The following is a 21,962-nucleotide window of genomic DNA, read 5'->3' as shown; positions in this document are numbered from 1 at the left end:
CTCCTCGCCTGGGCTGCTCCTCGCCTGGGCTGCTCCTCGCCTGGGCTCTCCGTCACACTCCTGGCGGCCCAGCCGTGTGTTCTCTGCGAGGCCACCTTCCCGGGTCTGCTTGCTGCTCCATTCAGCCGGGACTGAAGCCCTCCCTTCTCCAGAAGGAGGGGGCAGCCTTCAGTGCAGGAAGCTGGCTGGGGCCACCTGGATGGGGCCAGTTCTCAGAGGCGGGTGAGGCTGTCTCTGGCTCCACAGCAGCCTGACCTGCGCCCCGGCTTGAAGCCAGGACCGCGGCCCCTCCGGTGTGCGCTGCGCGGGGCAGCGTCAGTGCGTCAGCCCCCTGGGCTCCTCCCGTTTCACACCCAGGCTCTGAGCCCTGGCTCCTGTGGGTCATCCTGGACATGAGCCCCGCAAGTCATGAGGCGTTCTGAGTTCCGCACACCACCCTGGGTTGCCACCGCAGGATCCTGCCCTGCTTGGGTGTTCAGGTCTCTGGCTTTATTGTGCTTTAATTGAGGGGTACAGGTGGCCCCTGTTGGAATACTTTGTGTTCTGAAGCACGGTTGTCATTCTACTAGGGTTGAATTTCTCTAGGCCAAGAGAGAGGATTGCGGTGGGGGGCGGGTGTTCTCAGTCCTCGGTGGAAATCCCCCCATCTCTCCTGTTCTCCCAGAGCCATCCGCACTCCTCCATTTGGTTGAGCTGGCTCCCCACTCCACCTCTTCTGCTCACACTCACTCTTTGGATGGTCTGAGCCTGTTTCTAGCGTGCAGCCTCGTAGCTGGAAACCGGGCCAGCAGCCACCACCACTTCCTGCGCGTTCTCCTGTCTTCCTACCGTCACGGCTGGCTTGGCTGTCCAGGAGTAGTCCCCACGGCAGCCCTGTCATGCTCTGTCACTGGGCCCTGAAGCCAGTCCAGGGTGCTTACATGCAGCACTTCCCTGCCATATTGGGGATTCTGCGGGGTCACGGCCCTCTTGGGGGTCTGCTGCCGCTGGTGGGTTGTCACATGTCACAGCATGGAGGATTCTGTCGAGATGTTCTGCCACCGGGGTGAGCCAGCAAACCAAGGCCCCCTCCATTGAGCAGCTTCTAGAACAAGTGTCTCCCAGCCCCCGTCGGGGCTGTGGACCCGCGTCAGCAGTGTCTCCAGCTTGTGCTTGTCACCAGCTACCCCAGCTCTGCAGCAGAAAGCCCCCGGAGATCTTAGGCTCCTGGCCTCAGCCACCTGTATGGTCTTGCAAACAGTGGTCTTAGGGGAGCTATTTCTGCAAGTGGAAGTGCTAATTTCCCTGGGACCCACTTTGGCTTCTGTGGCCACAGAAAATGCCCAGCTACTTTTCCTCCCATTCCTGTGCCTCCTCTCTGGGGCCTGGTTCTTACCAGGCTGCCAACCGGCACCACGCTACGGGGCTTTCCCCTAACTTCTCGGCCACTGTTTGCTCCTGCCACTGTTCCTTCCGCATTCTGTCCCCCTTAACCTGTGTCAAGGCTTCCACCACTTCCAAGGATCGGCGAGCCACCCCCTGGCTCCCAGCCACCCTGCTGCACACGCCCGAAGGGCATCGCGCCTCCCCATGGGGCTGTGTGCTGACATCACCCCGCCTCCCTGTGGGGACTGCGCGCTGGCGTCAGGGATGCACGGCCTGAGGCTGAAGCCAGCAGGGGGTGGTGCTGCGCACGGTCCAGCTCTGCGGACTAGAGTGGGATGCACCCGGCCCAGGCACTCCAGTCAGCTGAGTGACCTCTACAAGACGGAGCCGGAGGGTTTGCCTTCCTGTTCTGGGGGGAACGGGGCTGATAGGTCATGGTCGGGGACCCTGCCCCACAAGTCATGGGTTCCAGGTATGTCTGCCACAGGCCGTCCCAGGCTGGCCATGAATATCCTGCTGAAGCCATCCAGGGATGAGAATGGATGGCGGGTGATCACTGGCACGTTCCAGGGGGACTGCCCCGAGTCTCCACCTTCCTTTCCCATGGGGAGGGATGGGGTTACGTGGCCCAGGTGCTCAGGGTCACCCTGGGGAGACATGGCCCGCTTAGGTGCCAGGCTGTCCTGGGCACCACTGTATGTGAGCTCCTCCTCCACTTCCTCTTGGGTCTTTGGAGGCGATTCAGACACATCCACCACTTTCTTTTTAGGGGTTGTGTGGGATTACGTGACAAGCATGGCAGGACACAGCAAAGTGATCGCTGGGGAGCTCCTGAGGGTCGTCCCTCCCACTGTCCTGCCTCCTGCCCCTGCATAAGGGTGAGGACTGTGCCTGGGTCTGTCTAGGGTGTTCTTTGCACATCCAGGCTCCCGTTTGTGCCATGCCTGATGGCTTCCTGACTTCTGTCTTCTGCTCTTCCCCCTGGCTCTGAGAGCTGTCCTCACCACTTGGTGTCCGCGGTGCGTGGGGGCCGCCCCGGTGGGTGGGCAGTGCTCCTGGAGTCCCGTGGCGTATGCTCGTTCTCACATGTGCAAGCAGTTCTTGGGAGGCGTTCCCAGAAACATCTCTGGGTCAAAGGCCAGAGCATTTTTAGTGGAAGGGAAGTGCTACTTAGCACTCATGACAGCCACCTCAGTCACCTATTTTCCGTACCCGCCGAGACCATGTGTGCTTAAGAGTCTTTGTTTTTCCTGCTCTGACAAATGGGAGATGTGGTTTCATGTTGCTTTATGGTATTTTCTTACATCACATTACAAAGGGGCATGTTCTGTACCGGGAATGCCTCAAACGGGAGGTTTTCCTTGCTGTCATGTCTCAAGGGTCGGCTCGGCAGGCTGCACTTCATTCTCCTCGAGTGGGTCGGAGAAGGCCACGTAGACCCTTGGTGTGTGCCGCTTCTGAACTTGGGCCTCTCTGCCCAGCTGGGCCTGCAACCCCCTCCCCGCTCCCCGCTCCCCACTCCCGGGGGCTCTAGCTCAAGGCTGGAGTGGACCCCAGGAAATACCCCCAGGTCCTCTCCCAGGGGGCCGGCAGGGCCTTATGGGGAAGGAATATTAGGAAGGAACAGCTGTCTCCGTCGGTTCTTTTCTTTTTAATCTCTCGTCCTAGAACTTTCTCCTGACCCCCTTTGTTCCCTGACCCTCAGTTTCCTTCCCCTGATCTCAGAAGTTCCTTTGGTCGGCGTCCCTTGGTGGGAGCAGCTGTGCATTTGCCCGTAGGGGGTCAGGACTGCCAGGGCCCTTGCCGTTCCGCTGCGCTGAGGTCTCCCGTCTGTGGCGCCAGGTGCCATCTTGTCTCTCCTTGTCTCCCTTATCTGTTGTCCTGTGAGTAGCCGCATGCTCAGCGGCGGGACAGTAACTCACGTTCTCACTGGTTCTGGGAGTCGGGGACGCAGGCGGGCTGATGTCCTTTCAGGGTGCTGGCAGGGGCTGGAGGAGCTCAAGGGAGGAAGAGCACTGTATTTGGGGGGCTAGTAGGTGCTCAGGAGGGTGGGGCCATGGGGTCCCCATCTTCCTCCGCGGAGGTCTTGTCTGGGGGCTCAGGGCATTTGCAGGGAGGTCCATGGCTGCAGGCTGCTCGCAACTGGCAGATTTGCTTGTTTGTTTTGACGCGTGTAGTTTTGGGCACGGGGTCCTGCTCTTCTCCACTGGAGAGACGTCTTCTTCTCATGTCCGCTCACTCCGTTTGCCTCCACTTAGGGCACCCACCCCTGTCTCCGGGTCCTCTCAGGACTGGCTGCCTGCTCACTTGTCCTGGTGCTCCACGACCTTGTTGACCTGAGTCCCTGTTTACCAGGCTGGTCTCCTGGGGCACACTTTGCGGCCCCTGCCCCTTACACTGTGCCCCAGCCACAGAGCCCTCTGCATATACCTCCCCAAAGGAGGCTGGAGAGGAGCTGTGCCCCCCGCACTGCTGCGCTGCCGGCGCCCCTCCTGCCTTCACCCTCAGGCAACGGTTGGGGGGCGGGAACCGACCTTAGAGGGGAATAGGCTCCCCTGTCCCAGCACACCCACTCGGCGCCCCACCTGTGCTTCCCGCTCACTCGGGCCTCTCAATGGGCAGGAGGGTCCTCGCTTCCCTGCATCCTCTGATGGGCCCAGGCCGCGGTGGTGCTGCCCGCACTGGGGTCCAGGCGTGGGCACTGGTGGAGTGGGATGTGGGTGCTGTGGCTTGTGGGGTGCCACAAGGGGAGCACCCCCAGGTAGTCTCACCAGCTGGTTAGCAGAGCTCACCTCAGCTGGGAAGTGCCTGGGGACCACTGGGAGAGCTAAGGACGTGAGCCAGCTGCCCAGGTGGGATTGGTCCCCGTGGGGGGAGGCAGGCAGCCGTTCCACAGTCCATCCCAATGCCTTGAGCATCAGACAGCCATTTGCAGCACCATCATTTCTGGGGATCAGTGTTCAGGTAGGGTGAGGTGGTGTCATGTCTGGGGTGACCCACAGCTGCCTTCAGCTGGGTCCCACCTGAGAATTAGGCTGCGCACTCGGAACACGTCACCTTTTCCTGTGCCCCTGCAGGGTTCTGCTATGTTCTGCTCTAGGACAGTCATCATTCATCACACCTCATGTTTTGGGGCTCAGGTGAGGGTCCTAAGGAAGAACAGATGGGGTCTTTTTACTCATCTGTCCAGGCTGGGACATGGTTGGCACTTGCTGGGCTTCTCCTCATCCAAAGGGCTCAGGGCTCCAGGGGCACAGCTGCAGACTCGGAGTTCACACATTGTTGGTCTGGGCTGCTTTCCTTGGATAGGTGAGCCTGCCAGAAACCCACCCAGATTGCGGGGGTCGGGGAGGGGGCATATAGCCTCTGCCCTCAGTGGGAGGAAAGTCAAAGATTTGTAGCCATGGTTTGAAACAGCAACAGCCTGGGGCGTCCAGGTGGTTCAGTTGCTCAAGTGTCCCAACTCTGTTTTGGCTCAGGTCAGGATCTCAGGGTCGTGAGATGGAGTCCCACATTGGGCTCCACACTCAGTTCAGACTCTGCTTAAGACTCTTTTTCCTGGGGCGCCTGGGTGGCTCAGCCAATGAAGCATCTGCCTTCGGCTGAGGTGATGATCCCAGGGTCCTGGGATCCAGCTCTGCATCGGGCTCCCTGCTCGGTCTCCTCCTCCCTCTCCCTCTGCCCCACATGCATGTGCGCACACTCTCTCTCTCTCTGTTCCCCCCTCCCTTCCTGTGCCCCTCCCTCATATCACATGTGCGCTCTCTCTTTCTCAAATAAAGAAATATTTAAGGGGCTTATTTGTTTGACAGAGCAAGAGAGAGACCACGAGCTGGGGGGAAGAGGAAGAAGCAGGCTCCCCGCTGAGCATGAGCCTGATGCAGGGCTAGATTCCAGGACCCTGGGATCATGACCTGAACTGAAGGCAGATGCTTCACTGACTGAGCCACCCAGGTGTCCCCAAGTAAATTTAAAAGAAAATAATGAAACAGCCGTATTCTTGCCACTGTGTACAAAATGCCCCCCCCTTATCCTATTGCCATGCCCAGCCCGAAGGGCTCGTGTGAATCAAGCCTGGAGCTGGTGCTAGTCCTGGGCCTCGTCTCCACACAGCTGTTTGCGGTGGTGGCATCGAGTCCCATTAAACTCATCTGTTGTAAATGGGGAGGCGGGGAGCACAGAGTAGTCTCTGCTGTAAGCAGCCATTTCCTTGTACAAGGCCGGCTCAGGCGCCCAGCCCTCCAGCGAGTCACCTGCCTTTTCCCTCAGGAACGAGGGGGGAGTTTCAGTTTGTGTTGTCCCTGGTCTTTTCGGGCCCAGTGGTGTATACTCTAGAAACTGTGCGTGTCTGCTCGGTATCAGTCTGCGTCTCTTGTCAGATGAGCTGCGTGCGCAGAGCTCACTGATACTTGCCGTTTGGGGTCCTGGGCTCCCCGAAGAGGCTTAGCAGCACTGCTGGCCGCTCTGCGGGGTCTGCGGCAGGCCAGTAGCTCCGTGGACTCTCATTCGTGCTCATTCGTGTGTTTGTGCCGCACCCCAGATCCCTGAGAACGCATGTTAGCGGCCGCAGTCTGGATTTGACCTTTGCTCCCAGGTGTCAGGGACGCACACAAGCCTGGCGCACCTCCCGCGGACCTTCAGGGTGTGGGGGCCGCTGTTCCCCTGCTGCCCTCTGCATCTCTCTCACCCCACCGGAGGGCCGTGCAGGGAGCCAAGTTCCAGCCTGGCCGCCCTCGTCTTGAGTCACCGCGGGGGCTGTCGGGGTCCGGCTTGCGTGAAAAGCTGGAGGAGCCGAGCTGTCACGTGCCACGTGGCGGTGGCAGTGGGGTGTGGCTGGGCTGGGTCTGATGCTGGTCACCAGGGGGTCCCTAGCAGTTGCGATGCCATCGAGGCAGAGCCCCCTGGGGGCCCCTGCTTTGGTCCTCATGGTGTTAATTATGGTCTTGGGGTGGGCAGAGAAACAAGATGTGTTCCCCTTGTGTTTCACGTTCTCTTTAAGTTTTCCTCTTTTTAAATGCCCAGTGCCCAACCACGGCAAGTGTGTCCACAAGTGTGTGCACAGGTGTTGTGTGCACAGGTGTGTCCACAGGTGTGCGCCGCTCCCTGAGCCTCCCCTGGTTCCTGCAGCCGGGCCGTGCCTGTACTCTGCTGCCCCCTGGCGGCACTTCTGGAGGGAGACCAAGGAGGGCTGGGGGGCCAGCTCGTTTGTGTGGGAACTTGCAGCCCCACTGCTGGGGGGCCCCCTCCTTGTCGGGGGGCCTGCCTGCCTCTGGCTCCCTGCTCCTCCATGCTGTCCCCGGGGGCCGGCCACACCCTGCACGGGGCGAGGTGGGGTGTACTGGAGGATGAGGGGCCGTGACATCTCCTGCTGGGACCCCGTGACCGTGGCCTGAGGCACAGGTGGCGTGGGACTCTCCGGAGCTTAGTGCTGGTGGAGAGCATTGGGTGGGCTGGTGCCGTGGGCAGCTGTGGAGTCTGGCCGGAGGCCGGCACCGTGGATCCGTCGGCCCTGGCCTGGCGTCAGGGCGCTTGCTGAGGAGACTTGTTGCCTGGCCCTGGGCCTGGGGCAGGTGTGTCCACTGGTCGCTGCTGCGGGCGGGGCTCCCTGTGGGCAAGGATGGAGGAGAGCTTTGAGTCCTGGTCAGGGCTTGCCCTCCTTGCCCCCCACCCACACCCTGCACCCATCAGGCTGAGCTGACCCACTTTCAGTGGGCAGGGCTCCCACAGTGTGTGCAGCATGGGGAGCGGGGGTGGGGGAGACATGGAAACCGAATCCCGCCGTGTTCCTGGCCTGGAAAAAAACTTAGTCTCCCACCCTCCTTATACTGAGGGAAAAAACAGGCGAGAGGAAGAGCCACCTCACAGGCCTTTGGCTCCTGCCCGGGCAGGGGGAGTGGGGCTCTGGCGGGGGTGCCTCGCTCAGGGGCCCCTGCTCCCGAGTACTTTACTGCGCCCAGGAGCGAGAGGTAGGGCTGTTTTCCCCATCAGTCCCGGTTCCGGTACACCCGATTCCCCCACCCTGTGAGGGAAGAATCTGTTTTCCAGGTTAGGGTGTGAATGTTCAGGGGCACCCACTCCCTGACCTGGTGGGTTGCGGTTGGCCTGGGGGGCTGTGTCCTCCCGGCATTCTGTAGGTTAGGGGTGCCTCTCTGGGCCCTTGGCTGACTGGGCTGAGTGTGGCTCTCAGCTGCTGCAGACACTGAGGCCTCCTGGGGGAGAGGGTCCTGCCACAGTGGCTGACAGCAGGTGCCACACACCCTCCAGAGGGCCCGGCCCAGGTGTGGGCCCTGCCCTGCCCTTACTTGCTGCCACAAAGTGGCCACCCCCACTTTGCTCCTCCCCGACCCTAGCCTCTCCTAGGCCTGGCAGGGCTGGGTATGGGCCGTTGGGCCAGGAGCCCTGCAGCCAGTTTTTTTTCGTTAGAGGGTGCGGGGGCGGCTGAGCCCTCAGCTGGTGGCTTCCTTGCTGAGTGTTCCTGTTCCCATCTGGTACAGGTGTCAGCCCTTCCCTGGGGTCCTTCCTTGGAGCTAGCACACGGTGATGAATCTGGCCCTTGACAGAGGATCTCAGGTGGGGTCCAAGAGGCCCACGGAGACCTGGGGTGTCACTGGTCTTGTCTTAAGGCCCAGGGCCAGGCTGGAGCTGCTTAGATATTGGGGGCGGCGGGAAGCTTGGCCTCAGCATCGGCAGGAGGGACAGTTTGTTCTTCCTGAGCCGCCACCATCAAGGAGGGGGCAGGGGACTGCGGGCGTGGGCGCTGCCCGAGGTCAGAGGGCGTCCGTGTCCTGACATAACCATTGTCCCCTCTGTCTTACAGGCTGGGACCCCTTCCCCAAGGACAGAGGCGGCGAGCGTGCAGGGCTGTGAAGAGTATGCAGAGGAGGACAGCTCTGACGAGGAGGTGGGGTTATGCTTCCACGAGGGGCGGGGGTGCCTTCCCCAGCCGGGCTGTGCTGCCCTGGGTACAGAGGAGTCAGGCCGCCGTGACGGGCCGCGCTCGTGGTCCGGAAGGGCAGTTTCGGGGTTGGGGATACATGTCTCCCGGACTGTGTGTCACTGCTTGGGAAGGAACTGGGGTGGACGTGACATGGTGAACCCCTGGGTGTATCTGTGGGGCAGCCCGCTGATACTGGGGTCCCTCGTGCTCTGTGGAGGCTGCGCTCGTGCTCTCGGCGGGCACAGAGAGGCTGGGGCGGGGCTGGCTTCCGTACACCCGCTGGCCTGTGCTGGGCCCCCGGGGTGACAGACCCAAGCAGCATCACCTGGCAGCCTCGTGCAGGAGGTGGGTGGCCTCTGGGTGATCTGCCCCTTCCCTCCCTGGTGTCCTCGAGGTGTGGACTGATGTGGGCCTCGGTGAATCCCGGGTGCCCCCTCAAGTTTAGGGTCTGAAGGGACAAGCGTGGTGGTGGGCTAGGAGTGCCCCATCTGGCATCCAGACGCCCCAGTGTGTGGGCCAGAGGCTGTGTCTCTGCTACCTGGGCCTGCCTGCTTTGGGAGGGCTGGAAGCTAAGGAGCTCTGAGCCCCCAAGGTGGCTGTCTCCTCCTGCCCGTCCCCTCCCAGGTGTGTCCCAGTCACTGGCCGGGCTGTGGCCCCCGCACCGTGGTGCCCGCCCAGGTGTGTGCCTCCTTGGACAGTGGGCCTCGGGGCTGGGGGAGGACAGCTGCGTTGGTGCAGTCCTCGCAGGGATGGCGGTCCTCCAGAGTTCTTCCTGCCGCCTGTCGGGGGCTGTCCCGGGGCCTGGGGAGGCACGCGCCCCCTCCCCTGTTCGGCCTCCACCCCCATGCTCACGCTCTCTTGGCAGCGGCTGCAGGAGCCTTGGCTGCCCGCCCGATCTGGTCTCTGTGCGTTCAGAGAACAGAGACAAAACAAAATAAATTGGTTTCCTGGCCGGAGCAGCGGGCGCACACGGTGAGGGGGGGCCAGCGCAGTGCGGCTCCCTGCCTGTCTCCCCCCTCCCAGGGGCTCTGGCTGTCGGCAGCCACATCCTGTCGGCTACTTTTTTATATTTGGTATTTTGAGAAATCGATGATGGTTGTAAATGGAGTGCAGAGGCGGGGGAGGGGCCTGGGCCTGCCCACAGGGAGGCGCTCGTCCCGGCCGCCCGGCCTGGCCTGGAGCCGCAGTGGGGGCTGCGGGGGCCGCTTCCTCTGGCAATGACTATCCCATATGTCCAAGTGACAGGCGGGGGCCCTGGTGCCCGCCTTCCCGAGCTTCTGCCAGCACAGCCGGCCCGCGGCTCGAGGGGGCTCATCTTTCAGGAGCTCGCCAGGCCAACAGATGCTTCCCTGCCCTGAGCAGCACGTGTGCCTGGGGTGCTTGGGGGCATGTGGGCACCGGTTCCTTCCACCCTGACGTCGTGGGTGTCTTTGCAATCCAAGCAAAGTGCGCTGGGCTTTGGGGAAGAGGCCCCGGGGCCTGAGCAGCAAGTGGCCCCACTGGGTACCTGGTGTGGAGCCAGGGGCTCGGAGGCCGGTCTGCCCCATGGCTTGCTGTGGTTTTTTTGGAGCCTGTGAGGGTCCACAGTCTGGGGACACCTGCAGTGTCAGGGCAGTCCATTCTCCCAGCAGTGTCCTTCGGGGTGGCCAGTGCTGTCTGGACCCCACGTAAGGCCCTGGCCAGCAGCAGAAGTGTCCTGACAGGGTTGGTGCTCCTGGGAGAGACAACCTTCACGGACGCTGCAGCGTGGAGGCCTGAGGGGGTGGGGTGGAAGTGCCACCTGGCCTCCCTTCCCCTGCACCCTGCCCTGCCCATTCCCTGGGTCTGGATCTGAGGCCTGAGCTGGGGGACGCTGGGGCTCCCGGACCCTCTGACTGCTGGCCTCCTCTGGGTCTGGCTTTGGGGAACCCCCCACCCCGGATGTTGACTGTTGAGTGACACTCTACCTTCGTGGGATATTCTGAGCCCTGTTCCCATACATTTGCCCTTAGTCCCCAAATTCACATCCCAAGCTGCACTGGGGCCCAAGTCCCCTGGATGTGCTGCTGGGCCTGGCGGGGGTCCCGGAGCGGGGGGAGCCCTGAGCAGCCGCAGGCTGTGTCCACCCCACTCCGCTCCCACGGCACCGGCACCTCACAGACGTGATCTCATCCAGCCTCCGGACCCCGGGGAGGTGGGGCGGGGTGGGGGGAGGGGGCTGGCGGCCTTCACAGCCTTGGGCCCCTCTTTGTTTCAAGCAGCTGGGAGAAACTGAGGCCGGCAGTAGGTGAGAGGTGAAGGGTGGCTAAGAACTCTGGCCACCGAGGCTGGGAGGCATCCTCCCCCCCCCGTCATCCGAGTCCCTGAACCCCTGGGCCTGACAGCCTCCTGTCCCCCGCGGGACCTCCACGGGGGTAGGGGCGGGGCTGCGGCCCTGGCCGGCTCCACGGCGCCCTGGCCTCGCGGTGACTTGGGGTCCCGCAGGGACGGGCCCAGGCCTGTCTGTATGCGGAGCCCGCCATCCCCTCTGCTCTCTCGCCAAACGGCCGTTAATGGCTTCTCCCAGCTACTGAACCGGCAGCTGCCTCCAGTGCTGGCGGCCTCCCGCTCCTCCCGGGGCCGCCGCCCCGCCCATCCTGGCCGCCCGCGCACTCAGAGCGCTTGCGTCAGCGGGAGCCTGTCGGCTCAGGTTTCGAGCTGTTTGTGGAGAGCGCCCGGCGCTGGGTCTGCTCGTGTCGGCCCTCCACCCCCACAGCCAGCCTGCGAGTCTGTCCCTTCCCACTGGTCTGACCCACAGCCTTGCAGGTGGCCGCAGGGCGCCGTGGGCGTGACGCCTGTGACCGCAGAGTGCCCCTTGGTGCCGCGGTGGGGCTCCACCTCTGAGCCAGGCCTGCGGCGCTTGGGGCAGGAGGCATGGCCTCCTGCCGGTGCTGCACCCGCCCCGTGCTGGCCTGGTGCTTCTCCCTAGTCGGGAGAGAGGGCTCCCCCTGGGGAGGGCAGGGGAGGGGTCAGTGGGGGGGGTGCAGTGGTGGAAGCAGCTGTCCCGTATAAGGGGTGTAGTATGCGTTCTGGGACAGAGCAGGGTCCCTTGGTGCTGGGGCATGTGGGTGGTGAGGCCCCAGCCTGCTGTGTGTGCCCACTTGGAGCGTTTCCTTGGCAGTAGGAGCCCAGCCGTGCAGGGGGTGGGAGAGTGTGCTGGGACAGGGGCCTCCTGAGGGAGGAGGGTTTGCCCTGGGGCTGGAGGTGTGGCTGGTAGTTGGGGCAAGGGCAAGTTCTGTAGGAAGGTGGGTGAGGGATAGCGACTGCAGAGTGGGCTGGGGACCGAGGCCCCAGTGAGGGGCTGAGGTGAATCCTCCAGAGTGAGATTCTGGAGCCCTGGGGAAGGGGCAGGGGATGGGGCAGGTGTGGAGCCCTGGGGAAGGGGCAGGGGATGGGGCAGGGGCAGGTGTGGAGCCCTGGGGAAGGGGCAGGGGATGGGGCAGGTGTGGAGCGCTGGGGCCAGGCCCAACTCAAGCAGCAGCAGCTCTGTGTTTGAAGTGTGTCTGTGTGTGAGACCTGTTTCAGGACAGGTCTCTTCCACTCCGCAGGGGGGCCATGAGCCTGTGCCCGCACCCTGGACTGCAGAGTCAGGGGACCCCCAGGGTGGGTGGGGGCCAGGGATCTGAGGGCCTGGGAGCTAGGGCAGCCTCGGCACACCCTCCCCTTCCCATGGACCCCACGGAGGGTGGACTTGCTACCTCCGAGCCATGGAGGGATTGGTGGGGGGCCAAGCAGTGGTCTCAGAGGGGTCCTGGGCCAGCACACATGTGAGGCTCCGGTGGGCCTGGCTGGCGGCACTTCTGAGAGGGATGGACAGAGGCAGGCGGTGGTGTCTGGGCCGGCTGCTGCAGAGGTGCCCTGCTACCTGAGTCAGCAAGTGGAAATGGCGGTCTGATGGAGGAGGTTGGGGAGGGCGGCTCCGAGCTCCCCACTTGGACCCCCTGGCCCATCCAGCTGGTTCATGGCCTCTGCTTTTGGCCCGGTCCCCTGCTGGGGTCTCCTCACCTGGCTTTGGCCTGTGAGGCAGGAAGAGGCCAAGTAGGACCTGGCTTTCTCGCCTCTGGTCCGTGAACCAGGACTCATCCTGCTGGAACCTTCTTTGGGTTCAGATGCAGCAGGTGAGCCTGGGGCACATGGCCCAGCCTCCCCCTGCCCTGTATTGTGGCAGAGATTAAACACAGTGGAGGAGCAGGGAGAGGCTGAGGCTCAGGAAGGCTGAGCGGCACTCAGAGACAGGCGGGAGCTTCGTGCAGGGGGCTGAGCGAACACTGCCGGCATTGTAATCGGAGAGGGGCAAGGGAAAAGAGAGAGCCTGAGCGAGGGCGGCTGACCCCACGCTCCCAGGGGACAGGTGGGAGAGAGGCAGAATGAGGAGAGAGTGAAGGATTCCAGAGGTGGGCCGGCTTCCTCCCTCGCAGACAGACACGGGAGGGAGGTGGGCAGCGGGCCAGCGCCGTACCTGCAGTTCCAATCTGCGGTCCTGACAGCTGCAGCCACTTTGGGGAGGGGGAGGGGAGGGGCTCATCGAGAGCGGAAAAATCCCAGCCGACACATCAGCCAGTTGTTGCTTGCTGCTTATGTCCGGTGCAGTCTGGGGGGCGGGGGACCCCTGCTGGCCCCATCCCAGAGGCTTGTCCTTGGGGCAGAGTGGCCCCCCCCAGGAGAGCATGGGGGGGGTGTCTGTGTCCTCAGCCCACACCTCCAAGCTCGGCGCCTGACCTGGAGGGGTCGGGGGGTGCTTGCCCCCACAGGGTCACATGTGCTTCCTGGCAGCCCACAGGTGCTGAGCAGGGTGGGGGCCGGCTGGCCTGTGGGCTCGGGCCGGGTGATGAATCATGTGGTGCCGCCGGCAGCTCATTCCCCAGGCCGGGGACAGGGAGCTGACAGCCGGGGCCCATCAGAGTGTTTCCAGCCCAGCTTGGCCCACAGAGGCGGCGGCGGCTGGCCCAGGGCGCGGGCCCGGCCCCTCCTTTCCAGCTGCCTCTGGGGTGCACACACGGGGGAGCCCTGGGTCTTTGTCCCTCCTGGTGGAAGGCAAGGCCAGCATTCTGGGAAGGAAGCAGGGCCTGCAGTGGGCAGGGAGCACCTGCCACCCCCAGCCCAGCGGCTGTGAGGAGCCGAGTGGACTCAAGTGGGGCCGCCGGGCTCGGGCCAGCCCGCCACCCCCAGTCTGGTTTGAATTTCTGGAGCAGTGGAGGGTGACGGAGTGCTCCTCCCCCGCCCCCTCCGCTCCCTCCTGTTGGCTGGCGGGCCAGGCCCTCACCGCCGCCGCCGCCGCCGTGCTGCTACCGGAGCAGCTCAGGCAGCAACGGGCCCGCTGCCCAGGCCTGAGTCGGCCAAGCTGCAGCCACTGTTGGGAGTCACAGGCCCGGCAGCGGAGAACTTGGCCCGTGCACACCGTGCCCCGATGGGCTAGGTCCCCGGGGACCATCCCAGCGGGCCCGTCCTCTCCCACCAGCCTCCCAGACTGGCAGCACGCCCTGCAGGGGTCTCCTGACACCCCCTCAGTCCTGGGGCTCCAGGGGCTGTCCCTTCCTCTGCACTCCCCTCTGGCCTCACGCCGGACTTGCTCCCCGTTCTGTCTCCTGCCGCATTGCTCCGTGACCACAAGGTGGGTGCCCACTTAGGTGCTCGTCATCTGGGGGGGGGCTTCGTAAGGGAGGTTTGCGTCCCCCACCCAGGCTCAGCTGTGGAAATGTGATTACAGTAGGTGAGGGGCAGGTGGGCCACAAACCCTCCCCATAGAACGTCATCCTGTAACCAGTGAGGCAGGGGAGGCAGGCACAGAGGCCCTAGGGTGCACCTGCCTCCCCTGGACACCTCCCCCAGGGCCTTCCTCAGCCCCCATCTGGACCCCCATGTCTCCGGGCAGGCGGGCGGGGTGGGGGGCTTGGCCTCTCCCTCCTTCTGGCCAGCTGTAGGCTCCTGCAGGATTAGGGAAAGGAAATTTGGGGTTGGGTTTCTTTCTGAATGGAACCTGCCGTGGCGTCTTTTTATCCTGTTATATTTCTATCACGTTGGACACAGCCCCCCCTCTGGCCCTTAATGGCTCTGGCTTTGAGAGTTTCCTCCAAAATTACACCACCGCTTCCTGCTTCGCAGTTCCCTGGAGCCCCTCTGTGCAGAGGAGGGGGGCAGCTCTGGCCCTGCCCTGTTGGGGTGCCCACGTGGGCCTCAGCACCTGGCCTCTCCCTGGGGGCCCAGGAGGGTGTCAGTGGGGGCCCCGGAGCCTGTGCTGAGGGCTGGGGGGGGGGCCAGGGCCGGCACCTGGCGCCCTCGGCCATTCCCTGCCCGGTCTGGCCGGAAGTCAGGCTGCTGGCCTGCCTGACCAGCAGGGGGTGTGGGGGGGGATGGGGTGGTGGCTCACAGAGGGCCGCCCCCTGCCTTTCTTCTGTGCTGTGCCAGCAGAGCTCAAGCCGCTAAACCGTAATTGTCACCTGCAGGATTTTAATGGTCAGCCAGCTGTGCACAGCTCGGGGAGGGGGCCTGAAATTGCCCTCCTCACGAGCAGGTGGGGCCTTTAGAGGAGCTGGGTGGGGCATAGTGGTAGGCAGCCAGGGTTCCTTCCTTCCCGTGTGAGCAGTGCTGCAGAGGGCTGAGCGCAGGGCCGGGGGGGCAGGGGTCATGGAGCTCCTCTCCTCTTACAGCTCGTAGGGGAGGGGGAGCCAGGGCACCCCAGCAGGGGTGGGACCCATAGCCCTGTTTGGGGGCCCAGGGGTGAATGCAGGTGGCTGCCATCTGGCTTGCACCCTTAGGCCCACCCAGGCTTGGAAACCTGCTGTGCCGGGCAGCGCCCCTCACTCCACCTCCCCCAGGCGTCCGCTTCTTGGGTCTCTGGGCAAAGGCTGACGCCCCGAGGCTTGGCATGATCGTGCTGTGAGCTCTGCCCTCCTCACCCCTTCAGGGACGCCTGGGTGCCAGGCAGGCCCTTGGAGAGGACCCCGGACTGGCCGGTCCCCTGCTGCATGGCAGTGGGCTCCCTCTGTCCTTTCCTGTCCCTCACCGGGCTCCTTCAGCCCCCAGGCCAGGAGGAGGTGCCTCACTCTGCCTCAGGCCTGGGAGGGGTAGCCCAGCCCCTGGAGGGTGGAGGCCTTCCCTGAGAACTGGTGTCTCTGGCCCAGGGAGCACCAAAGGTGGGAGCAGTGAGCTCGGAGAGAGCACCATGAGGGCTGGGCTCAGGCTGGATTCTGAACCGTTCAAGAGAACTGTGTGCTTCCACGGTTGGACGATACTGTTTTGTTTTTAATTATACAAAGTTTCCAGACTTTATATTATCATATCAAAGACACAAGATGCCAGCACGCAGTGACCAGAAGAAAACCCAGGTAGGAAGCCAGCACAGAAGGTTCCGGTGGGCCTGGGCCCGTTGGGCCAGTGCAGAGTCCTGCACACTTGTCTGTCCATCGGCCCCACTGTAGCCGGAGGCAGGGCTGGCTTGCTGGGCGTCCACAGGAGGCCTGTGCCCGAGTCAGGTCCACGGGGGCTCTCTGTGGATAGCCCAGCGGCGTCCGCCTCTAACTCCGAATCGTGGTCTTTCTGTCTCGGTCCTTGCTCTGCAGAGGGGAGGGGGCAGTGTCAGGGCCTGGCCACAGACCCAGTGCCAGCCCGCGCCTCCGGGCTTCCCCACTGGGTGCTGTCTCAGATGGTGGGTGCTGAAAGCACCCCCTTCCACGCTCACCCCAGCTTCCCCATGCAGTTTGGGGAGGAGAGTACACTGCTGCACAGCCGAAATTGTAAAATTAAATTTCCCAGATGTTCAGGCCCCAGGAGCTCACGCGTGCTGTCTGGAGAGGAAATGGGGATCGGGGAAAGCCGCGCCGCATTTTCTCCCTGCTCACCCTGCTTTTCCGGTGCCACCAAGCACGGCAGGGGCTGTAAATCACAGCCGGCCAGCGCTCCCGCAACGTGGCCCTCTCCCCCAGCCCCCACATCTCCCGCCAGCCTCCTGTCTGCAGAGCCCACAGCCGCCCGGGGTCTGAGTGGGCAGCCCTGGGGTCTTGGGCCAGGGCCACAGGAGGGCTAGCAGGTGCCTGATAGGCCTGGGGCTGGTGGCAGGGGCTTTGACAGGGCAAACAGATGGGGGTGGGGTGGGGGAGTCCCCTTCCTTTGGGGACAGGGTGGGGGGGCCAGAGTTTCTTGAACCAATCCTGGTCTGGTCCCCCAGCCTCTTCCAGTTTGGTGTCTTCCCTGCTTCCCAGACTCCCACGTAGCCCTGGCTGGCCCTGTTTGGTCCCCATGGGCACCTGTGTCCCTGGGGACTCGAGGGGAGAAGGCCCAAGGAGGGCCCAGCCCTGCCTGCTCCAGCTGGGCCTTCTTATGCTCCTCCCTTCCTGGACCCCTGGGCGCACCGGATCACAGGTGCTGCTGGTGGGGGGGGGGGGTGCTCTGCCGGCCTCTGGCCCTGTTCTCTGCCCAGCAGGTGTGGGTAGCTGGGGTGGTATGGAGGCAGAGGCCGCCACATCCTCCTCGCCTCTTTTCCGTGGATGCCCCGTGGGTGACACTCACCAACTTTCTCTGGTTGCTGAGGCAGAAGGTACAGATCTGTTTGGGCTGGGCGTTCTCGCCGTCGCGGGTGGGGGGCGGTGGGGGCGGCGGCGGGGGACTGCCCGGGCGCGCCGCGTGGAAGAAGGCAGGCCCCGAGTGGCACGGCTGCCCGTCGCCGCAGGCCTCGCCCACCAGCAGCACGTTGCCCAGGTGCGAGATGTAGCTGGAGGCCAGGCGCAGCGTCTCGATCTTGGAGAGCTTGCGGTCGGCCGGCTCCGTGGGGATGAGCGTGCGCAGCGCCGTGAAGGCCGTGTTCACGCTATTGGTGCGGTCCCGCTCGCGCGCGTTCGCTGTGTGCCGCTGCCGGGGCTCTCGGCCCGGCCGCCCACCGGGCCCCGGGGCGCCGCCCCCCGCCCGCCTGCCCCCGGCCCGCCTCCGGGTGCCCTGGAGGCCGCAGCGCGCTGCGTGCACGCGGCAGGGCTTCTCGTCGGAGCCCGAACTCTCACTGCCGCGGTCCTCGTCCTCCGACAGCGGGCTCACCTCGGGGTACAGGTAGCGGCCGGGCGGCGCCGAGCGCAGCATGGCGAAGGACATGGGGCCGGCGGGCGCGCCGTCAGCTCCGCCTTGCACAGCGCATGCCGCCCGCCGCGCGGCCGCCCGGGGGCCGGGGAGGCGCGGGTCTCGGTGGCCCGCGGTGGCGGCTGCGGCGCCGCGCGCACGTGTGCGTCCCGGGCTGGAAGAGGGGCCGCGGGCCGGGCCTTTATAGTGGCGGCGGCCCCTCCCCCGCGCCGGCCCGCCCTCCTCCCCGCCTCCCAGCCCCCGGAGGCCGCACAGAGCAGGGGCCCTCGTCCCTCTGCCTTCCCGCGCCACGCTGAAGGAGCCTGCAGCATCTCGCTGTCTCTGGGGGCTGTGGGGAAGTGGGAATCCCCTTCTGGGGCGGTACCGGGGCTGTGCAGCCCTCTCCCTCTGCCTCGGCAGGGGGCAGGAGGGGCAAGTGGGACCCGTGACCCAGGCAGGTCTTCTCCCCCGGCGGGAGCAAGTTAACTCAGATGCCCTGGCGCTGGTGCCGGGCCACACCCTGTTTGTCTCTCTCTCTCTGTCTCTCTCTCCTGTGTACACTTGGGCCTTTTGTGCCAGGCAGAGTGGGGAGGGGGTACAGAGCCCTGGGGGGCTGGAGTTCACCCCACTGCCCAAGGCTGCCCCCCACCCCAAGGTGTGCTTGGGGTCCCCGGGTGGCACAGCCTCCTGGTGTCAGCCATACCCTCCAGCTCTGGTACAAGCTGCACTCTCTGCCTGTACCCCTGCTCTGGAGCAGCCTCCCCATTCCCTTGTTGCATGATCCAGGGTCGGTCCAATTCAGGGGTGGCCCCCCACTCCTGTGCAGAGAAGGAAGGGCAGGGGCACAGGGGTGTCCCCAAAGGACGGGCTTGCTGGGAGTATGAAAGTTGGCAGGACTGGGGCAGGCAGGTGCAGATGGGCAGAGCCCAGGGGGTCCTGTGCTGCTGCAAGGGGCCCTCGGGCTCCCCGCTGTGCTCAGTCTCATCTGGGCCCCTCCCCCTGTGGCCACTGTTCAGGAAGCGGCCGCCTGGGCAGCAGTCTCTGTGCTGGGCGGAGGGAGGGTGGTGGCTGGCCGGGGCCTCGACCAGGAATGTGTGTCCAGGAATGTGGCTGCTCTGGGGTGGGGGGCAGGACCAGGGAGGGCTGAGGGGGGGTCCTCGAATGCCTGCAGGGCAGAACGCAGTGGCTTCTACGTCCCCTTGGAGTGGGTTGGTGGGGTCTTCCCTGAGTCCCTGCCTGTGACTACCCATTTTTGCCTAAGGCCCCACCAGGGGAGGGAGCCCATGGGCGATGAGGTCACCCTTGTCTGTGGCTGCCCAGAGTCCTGGCCAAGGAATCCAGGGGGGAGGCTCTGGGGTTGGCACCACTTCAGTGGAAAATGTGAAGGTACAGCTCCGGCGCTTCTGAGGGCCAGTTGGGGGGGGGGATGGGGGACAGCACCGGCCGCCGTGCCACGTCACACCCCAGGGAGAGGGCACGTCTCAGGGTGCCCGGGTCCCGTCCCACCAGCCTCGAGGCCCATCCCTTTGCTCTCGCTGGTTCCCCCTGCCCTTGCCTGTGACTCTTGGGGAGCTTGGAGGGAGGGGCGGGCATGGTGGGTGCCCGATGCTGACACGCTGGCTTGCTGCCCCAGGACATCCGGAACACGGTGGGCAATGTGCCCCTGGAGTGGTACGATGACTTCCCCCACGTGGGCTATGATCTGGATGGCAGGCGCATCTACAAGCCCCTGCGGACCCGTGACGAGCTGGACCAGTTTCTGGACAAGATGGACAACCCTGATTACTGGTGAGCAGGCTTGGATGGGGCCAGTGGGGGCGGGGCGGGGGGGGGGGGCTTCGAGCTTGGCTCTGATGGGCGGCCGGCCCCAGGCGCACAGTGCAGGACCGGATGACAGGGCATGATGTGCGGCTGACCGACGAGCAGGTGGCCCTGGTGCGGCGGCTGCAGCGGGGCCAGTTTGGGGACGGGAGCTTCGATCCGTACGAGGTAGGTGGCAGCAGCTCGCCCTGGGTGTGGGGGTCAGCTGCAGGGCCCCGGCCCACACGTCTGCTTGTGCTCCCAGCCGGCTGTGGACTTCTTCAGTGGAGACCTGATGATCCACCCAGTGACCAACCGACCCGCCGACAAGCGCAGCTTCATCCCGTCCCTGGTGGAGAAGGAGAAGGTAGGCGCCGTCTACGGTCCGGAGTTCGCTCCCACGTCCCCACGCGCGCTGACCTGCCCTGTCCTTGCAGGTCTCTCGCATGGTGCACGCCATCAAGATGGGCTGGATCCAGCCTCACCGGCCCCGGGACCGCACCCCTAGCTTCTATGACCTCTGGGCGCAGGAGGACCCTGACGCTGTGCTGGGCCGGCACAAGATGCACGTGCCTGCGCCCAAGCTGGCCCTGCCCGGCCATGCAGAGTCCTACAACCCGCCTCCCGAGTACCTGCCCAGTGAAGAGGAGGTGGGCCTTGCACTGCGGTGGGGGTCTGGGCCCCCGTTGCTGGCCCCGAGGCCCCCAGCTCACCCCTGTCTCCGCAGCGCCTGGCGTGGCAGCAGCAGGAGCTGGGCGAGAGGAAGCTCAACTTCTTGCCGCGCAAGTTCCCCAGCCTGCGGGCCGTGCCCGCGTATGGCCGCTTCATCCAGGAGCGTTTCGAGCGCTGCCTCGACCTCTATCTGTGCCCGCGGCAGCGCAAGATGAGGGTGTGTTGCGGGGGGAAGCAGTGCGCCGGGGCGGGGGGGGGGGGGCTGCGCACAGGACATGGGGCAGGGTGACCTCGAGCTCACCTGTCCCAGGTGAATGTGGACCCCGAAGACCTCATCCCGAAACTGCCCCGGCCGCGGGACCTGCAGCCTTTCCCCACATGCCAGGCCCTGGTAAGCAGGTGGGGGGGAACCCCTGGTGGGGGGGAGCCTCTGGGTGGGGGTCTGTCGCCTCACTGCCTCTCCTCTGTAGGTCTACAGGGGCCACAGCGACCTTGTCCGTTGCCTTAGTGTCTCCCCGGATGGCCAGTGGCTAGCTTCAGGTGAGCCTGGGGTGGGGGCATTCCCAGCTTGGGTGGGGGGACTGCTGGGCGGGGGGGGGGGGGCCGCAGCTGGTGAGGGCCTTGTTTGCTGCGTCCAGGCTCTGATGATGGCTCGGTGCGGCTCTGGGAGGTGGTCACTGCCCGCTGCATGAGGACCGTGCCTGTGGGGGGTGTGGTGAGGAGCGTTGCCTGGAACCCCCACCCCACCATCTGCCTGGTGGCCGTGGCAGTGTAAGTGGGCAGCCCGGGGGGTGCTAGGGGCCGCGGGTGCAGACCTGAGCCTGAGGGGCTGCGTGTCACTCTGGCCCACAGAGAGGACTCGGTGCTGCTACTGAACCCGGCCCTGGGGGACCGGCTGGTGGTGAGCGGCACGGACCAGCTGCTGAGTGCCTTCGTCCCGCCCGAGGAGCCTGCGGTGCAGCCCGCCCGCTGGCTGGAGGCCTCAGAGGACGAGCGCCAGGGGGGCCTGAGGCTGCGCATCTGCCATGGGAAGGTGTGGGGGGCTGCTGGGGGGTGTGGGTTAGGATGGAGAGGGGCAGGGGAGGGCCCAGCTAAGCCAGTGTTGCCTCCTGCAGCCGGTGACACAGGTGACCTGGCACGGGCGCGGGGACTACATGGCCGTGGTGCTGGCCGCCGCGGGCCACACGCAGGTGCTGATCCACCAGCTGAGCCGGCACCGCAGCCAGAGCCCCTTCCGCCGTAGCCACGGACAGGTGCAGCGGGTGGCCTTCCACCCCCTGCGACCCTTCCTGCTGGTGGCTTCCCAGCGCAGCGTCCGCCTTTATCACCTACTGCGCCAGGAGCTCACCAAGAAGCTAAGACCAAACTGCAAGTGGGTGTCCAGCCTGGCAGTGCACCCTGCAGGTGAGGGCGGGCGGGCGCAGGGGAGTGTGCACCCTGCGGGGGAGGGCGGGCGGGCGCAGGGGAGTGTGCACCCCGCAGGTCCCCACCACCCCGTCTGTCCCCAGGGGACAATGTCATCTGCGGCAGCTATGACAGCAAGCTCGTGTGGTTCGACCTGGACCTTTCCTGTGAGCCATACAGGGTGCTGAGGTGAGTGGCGGTGGGGGTGCGGGTGCCGGCGGGACCTCCCCTGCCCTCCCCTGCCCTCACCCAGCCCCTGCCCTCCAGGCACCACAAGAAGGCCCTCAGGGCCGTGGCCTTCCACACCCGGTACCCACTGTTCGCATCCGGCTCCGACGACGGCAGCATCATCGTCTGCCACGGGATGGTGTACAAGTGAGTGCTGAGCCGCGTGCGCCCTGCCCGGGGCGGGGGGGGGGGTCCTGCCCCCGTCCTGAGTCCCTTTGCTCCCCTCCCCCACAGTGACCTGCTGCAGAACCCGCTGCTCGTGCCAGTGAAGGTGCTGCGGGGACACGTGCTGACCCGAGACCTGGGGGTCCTGGACGTGGCCTTCCACCCCACCCAGCCATGGGTCTTCTCCTCGGGGGCCGACGGCACCGTCCGCCTCTTCACCTAGGCCCCCCGGTGTCCGCGGGGGCAGGGGCGGCGCATGCGTGCTCACGACCCTCAATACAGGTGTTCCCCGCCCACTGCTGGCGTGACCTTGATTCGGGGTTTTGACCAG

General features: G+C 65.0%; 2 protein-coding genes across 4 annotated transcripts in view; one reads left to right on the top strand and one right to left on the bottom strand.

The window, feature by feature from the left end:
* The window catches only part of BOP1 (BOP1 ribosomal biogenesis factor), a 26,733-nt gene extending 4,784 nt beyond the window's left edge, over positions 1-21,949 (top strand). For 2 of the 3 annotated variants that reach the window (XM_073893394.1, XM_025871330.2), the window contains 14 exons: positions 8,183-8,266; positions 18,996-19,150; positions 19,234-19,351; positions 19,428-19,529; positions 19,600-19,812; positions 19,890-20,051; positions 20,145-20,225; positions 20,305-20,374; positions 20,473-20,605; positions 20,687-20,867; positions 20,950-21,238; positions 21,343-21,427; positions 21,506-21,613; positions 21,701-21,948. In XM_073893394.1, the coding sequence (XP_073749495.1) occupies positions 8,183-8,266; positions 18,996-19,150; positions 19,234-19,351; positions 19,428-19,529; positions 19,600-19,812; positions 19,890-20,051; positions 20,145-20,225; positions 20,305-20,374; positions 20,473-20,605; positions 20,687-20,867; positions 20,950-21,238; positions 21,343-21,427; positions 21,506-21,613; positions 21,701-21,854 (1,935 nt within the window). In that variant the 3' untranslated portion in view covers positions 21,855-21,948. Of the gene's footprint in view, positions 1-8,182; positions 8,267-18,995; positions 19,151-19,233; positions 19,352-19,427; positions 19,530-19,599; positions 19,813-19,889; positions 20,052-20,144; positions 20,226-20,304; positions 20,375-20,472; positions 20,606-20,686; positions 20,868-20,949; positions 21,239-21,342; positions 21,428-21,505; positions 21,614-21,700 lie in introns of all 3 variants that reach the window. The other variant, XM_073893393.1, reaches the window with a different exon arrangement.
* SCX (scleraxis bHLH transcription factor) lies at positions 15,637-17,398 on the bottom strand. The gene is made up of 2 exons (XM_025871341.2): positions 16,826-17,398; positions 15,637-15,873 (listed from the first exon to the last, which is right to left on the bottom strand). The coding sequence occupies exons 1-2, from the start codon at positions 17,396-17,398 to the stop codon at positions 15,835-15,837; spliced, it is 612 nt and encodes a 203-aa protein (XP_025727126.1). The 3' UTR covers positions 15,637-15,834.
* Positions 21,950-21,962: the final 13 nt, after the last annotated feature.

The sequence above is a fragment of the Callorhinus ursinus genome, unplaced genomic scaffold, assembly GCF_003265705.2.
Source record: "Callorhinus ursinus isolate GAN/ISIS: 27379988/994484 unplaced genomic scaffold, GSC_fseal_2.0 scaffold5, whole genome shotgun sequence".
Classification (NCBI taxonomy): domain Eukaryota; kingdom Metazoa; phylum Chordata; class Mammalia; order Carnivora; family Otariidae; genus Callorhinus; species Callorhinus ursinus.
This window is presented reverse-complemented; position numbering and strand designations above follow the sequence as displayed.